This window comes from Chaetura pelagica, unplaced genomic scaffold (assembly GCF_000747805.2).
Source record: "Chaetura pelagica isolate M959 unplaced genomic scaffold, ChaPel_1.0 scaffold692, whole genome shotgun sequence".
NCBI classification, from domain to species: domain Eukaryota; kingdom Metazoa; phylum Chordata; class Aves; order Apodiformes; family Apodidae; genus Chaetura; species Chaetura pelagica.
In genome coordinates this window covers 34,689-38,245 of record NW_009952473.1, presented here as the reverse complement: position 1 = coordinate 38,245, position 3,557 = coordinate 34,689, and the positions used below count along the sequence as shown (strand labels likewise).

The 3,557-nt window shown below is 48.4% G+C and overlaps 1 protein-coding gene across 1 annotated transcript in view; it reads right to left on the bottom strand.

Moving 5' to 3' along the window:
- Positions 1 to 381: 381 nt before the first annotated feature.
- The window catches only part of GATAD2B (GATA zinc finger domain containing 2B), a 20,029-nt gene continuing 16,853 nt past the window's right edge, over positions 382 to 3,557 (bottom strand). Inside the window, exons 9-10 of the mRNA XM_010008596.1 lie at positions 3,010 to 3,127; positions 382 to 515 (exon numbers count right to left, since the gene is read on the bottom strand). Of these exons, the coding sequence (XP_010006898.1) occupies positions 382 to 515; positions 3,010 to 3,127 (252 nt within the window). The remainder of the gene's footprint in view (positions 516 to 3,009; positions 3,128 to 3,557) is intronic.

Genomic DNA, 3,557 nt, shown 5'->3' with positions numbered 1-3,557 from the left:
CCTCCCCCCCCCAAAAACAACCCCAAAACCAGTTTCACACCAACTCCGAGCGGTGACGTTGCCGGGACCTCTCGCCGCTCAAGGCCCAACCCAAGAGGACAAAAAAAAAAGGTATCAAACCCCCCCAAAAAAGAGCCAGTTGCTCGAAGGTTGGAAACGAGTTTTGTTGGGTTTGTTGTTTGTCTTCTCTTCTTCTTTTTTTCCTGTTTCTGGGGCTTTTTTGTTGCTTTTTTGATGTCTTTTTTTGTGTCGCCGTTGCGTTTGTCGTTCCCCCGTGTACGGTAGAGGCACCAGCACAGGCACTGCATGCGATGGGAGGGGGGGGAGGAGGAAGAGGAGGATGAGGTGGTGGAGGAAGGGGGAGGGGGAGGTCAACAGGGGTTATTTCTGTCCGCTGATGGACTGGGATATGGAGCGGGGTGGGATCATATCCAGGAGATATTCCCGCTGTCGATCCGCCAGGCTCGACGCTTTGTGGCCTCCGATCCCGGCGTTCAGGTAGGCGATGTTGACACCTGGGAGGAGGGGGTGGGGAGTAGGGGAGGGTTTTTTTTTTGGGGGAAGGGGAAAGTGGAGGTGTCATGGAATCGTGGGTTGGGTTGGAAGGATCTAAAGAGCATCCAGTCCCACCCTCCTGCATGGGCAGGGACACCTCCCACCAGCCCAGGCTGCTCCAAACCCCACATTAGATCCTTCAACACTTCCAGGGATGGAGCAGCCACCTTGAAGATCATTGAATGGATCATCTGGGTGGTCTTGAAGGTCCCTTCCAACCCAAACCATTCCATGACTTAAAGATCATCTAGATCCAACCCCCTGCATGGGCAGGGACACCTCCCATCAGCCCAAAAACCTTCTCCATGAAACCAAAAACCTCCATGGAGCTGAAAACCCTTCCCAAGGAACCAAAAACCCTTCCCGAGGAACCAAAAACCCTTCCCAAGGAACCAAAACCCCTTCCCAAGGAACCAAAAATCCTTCCCAAAGAACAACAAACCATCCCAAGGAACAAAAAACCCTTCCTAAGGATCAAAAAACTTGCCTCAAGGAACCAAAAACCTTCTCCATGGAACTAAAAACCCTTCCTAAGGAACAAAAAACCCTTCCCAAGGATCCAAAAACTTTCTCCATGGAATCAAAAACCTCCATGGAACTGAAAACCTTCTCCATGGAAACAAAAACCCTTCCCAAAGAACCAAAAACCCTCCCAAGGAACAAAAAACCCTTCCCAAGGATCCAAAAACTTTCTCCATGGAATCAAAAACCTCCATGGAACTGAAAACCTTCTCCATGGAAACAAAAACCCTTCCCAAAGAACCAAAAACCCTCCCAAGGAACAAAAAACCCTTCCCAAGGATCCAAAAACTTTCTCCATGGAATCAAAAACCTCCATGGAACTGAAAACCTTCTCCATGGAAACAAAAACCCTTCCCAAAGAACCAAAAACCCTCCCAAGGAACAAAAAACCCTTCCCAAGGATCCAAAAACTTTCTCCATGGAATCAAAAACCTCCATGGAACTGAAAACCTTCTCCATGGAAACAAAAACCCTTCCCAAAGAACCAAAAACCCTCCCAAGGAACAAAAAACCCTTCCCAAGGATCCAAAAACCCTTCCCAAAGAATGACAAACCCACCCAAGGAAATAAAAGCCTTCCCCAGGGATCCAAAAACGTTCCCCAAGGAACCAAAAACCTTCTCCATGGAAACAAAAAACCTTCCCAGGGAACCAAAAACCTTCCCAAAGAACCAAAAACCTACTCCATGGAACCAAAAACTTTCTTCATGGAACCAAAAACTTTCTCTGTGGAACCAAAAATTGCCTCAAGGAACCAAAAACCTTCTCCATGGAACTAAAAACCCTTCCTAAGGAACAAAAAACCCTTCCCAAGGATCCAAAAACTTTCTCCATGGAATCAAAAACCTCCATGGAACTGAAAACCTTCTCCATGGAAACAAAAACCCTTCCCAAAGAACCAAAAACCCTCCCAAGGAACAAAAAACCCTTCCCAAGGATCAAAAAACTTTCTCCATGAAACCAAAAACCTTCTCCATGGAAATAAAAACCCTTCCCAGGGAACCAAAAACCTTCCCAAGGAACAAAAAATCCTTCCCAAGGATCCAAAAACTTTCTCCATGGAACCAAAAACCTTCTCCATGGAAATAAAAACCCTTCCCAGGGAACCAAAAACCTTCCCAAAGATCCAGAAACCCTTCCCAAAGAACCAAAAACCTTCCCAAGGAACAAAAAATCCTTCCCAAGGATCCAAAAACCTTCTCTGTGGAACAAAAAACTCTTCCCAAGGAACCAAAAACCCTTCCCAAAGAACAACAAACCATCCCAAGGAACAAAAAAACTTCTCAAGGATCCAAAAACTTCCCTCAAGGAACCAAAAACCTTCTCCATGGAACTGAAAACCCTTCCCAAGGATCCAAAAACCCTTCCCAAAGAATGACAAACCCACCCAAGGAAATAAAAGCCTTCCCCAGGGATCCAAAAACGTTCCCCAAGGAACCAAAAACCTTCTCCATGGAAACAAAAAACCTTCCCAAAGAACCAAAAACCTACTCCATGGAACCAAAAACTTTCTTCATGGAACCAAAAACCTTCTCCATGGAACCAAAAACCTTCTCCATGGAAACAAAAACCCTCCCAAGGAACCAAAAACCTTCTCCATGGAACCAAAAACCTTCTCTGTGGAACCAAAAACCCTCCCAAGGAACCAAAAACCTTCTCCATGGAACCAAAAACCTTCTCTGAGGAACCAAAAACCCTCCCAAGGAACAAAAACCTTCTCCATGGAACCAAAAACCTTCTCCATGGAACCAAAAAACCCTCCCAAGGAACCAAAAACCTTCTCCGTGGAACCAAAAACCTTCTTCATGGAACCAAAAACCTTCCCCCTGAAATCAAGAACTCCCATCTCAAAAGCCCAAAGACCCTTCTCTCCAGAAGAGGAGGTTTCTCCCCAAATCCCAAGCCACCCCAGAGCCAGAGGAGCAGCCCTTACCTGGCATGCCGAGGAGCCCGCCCGCCACCGAGAGCTGCGGCGCCTGCGCGAAGTTGGAGAGCATGGAGCGGGCTGAGGTGGGAATGCCACGCTGCAGGGAGCTCTGGGGCTGGGGAGCCTGGGGGGGAAGAGGGAAAAGTGCTGGGGATCAACTGGGATGGACTGGGAAAAGGCTTTGAGGGAGCTGGGGATGGAGAAGAAACACTGGTGGGTTGGTGGTGGGGAAGTTTGTAGGTTGGTCATTTGGTTTCGTTTGTTGGGATGTGGTGGAGATGGGAATGCCACGTTGCAGGGAGATCTGGGGCTGGGGAGCCTGGAGCTGAAGAGGGAAAAGTGGTGGGGATCAACTGGGATGGACTGGGAAAGGGTTTGAGGGAGCTGGGGATGGAGAAGAGTTGGGAAAGTTTGTATGTTGGTTGGTGGGATGTGGCACTGGATGGAATGGGATGGATGGGGGATGGGAAGAGGCTCCAGGGAGACCTTGGAGCAGCTTCCAGGGCCTGAAGGGGCTCCAGGAAAGCTGGGGAGGGACTTGGGCCAAGGGCAGG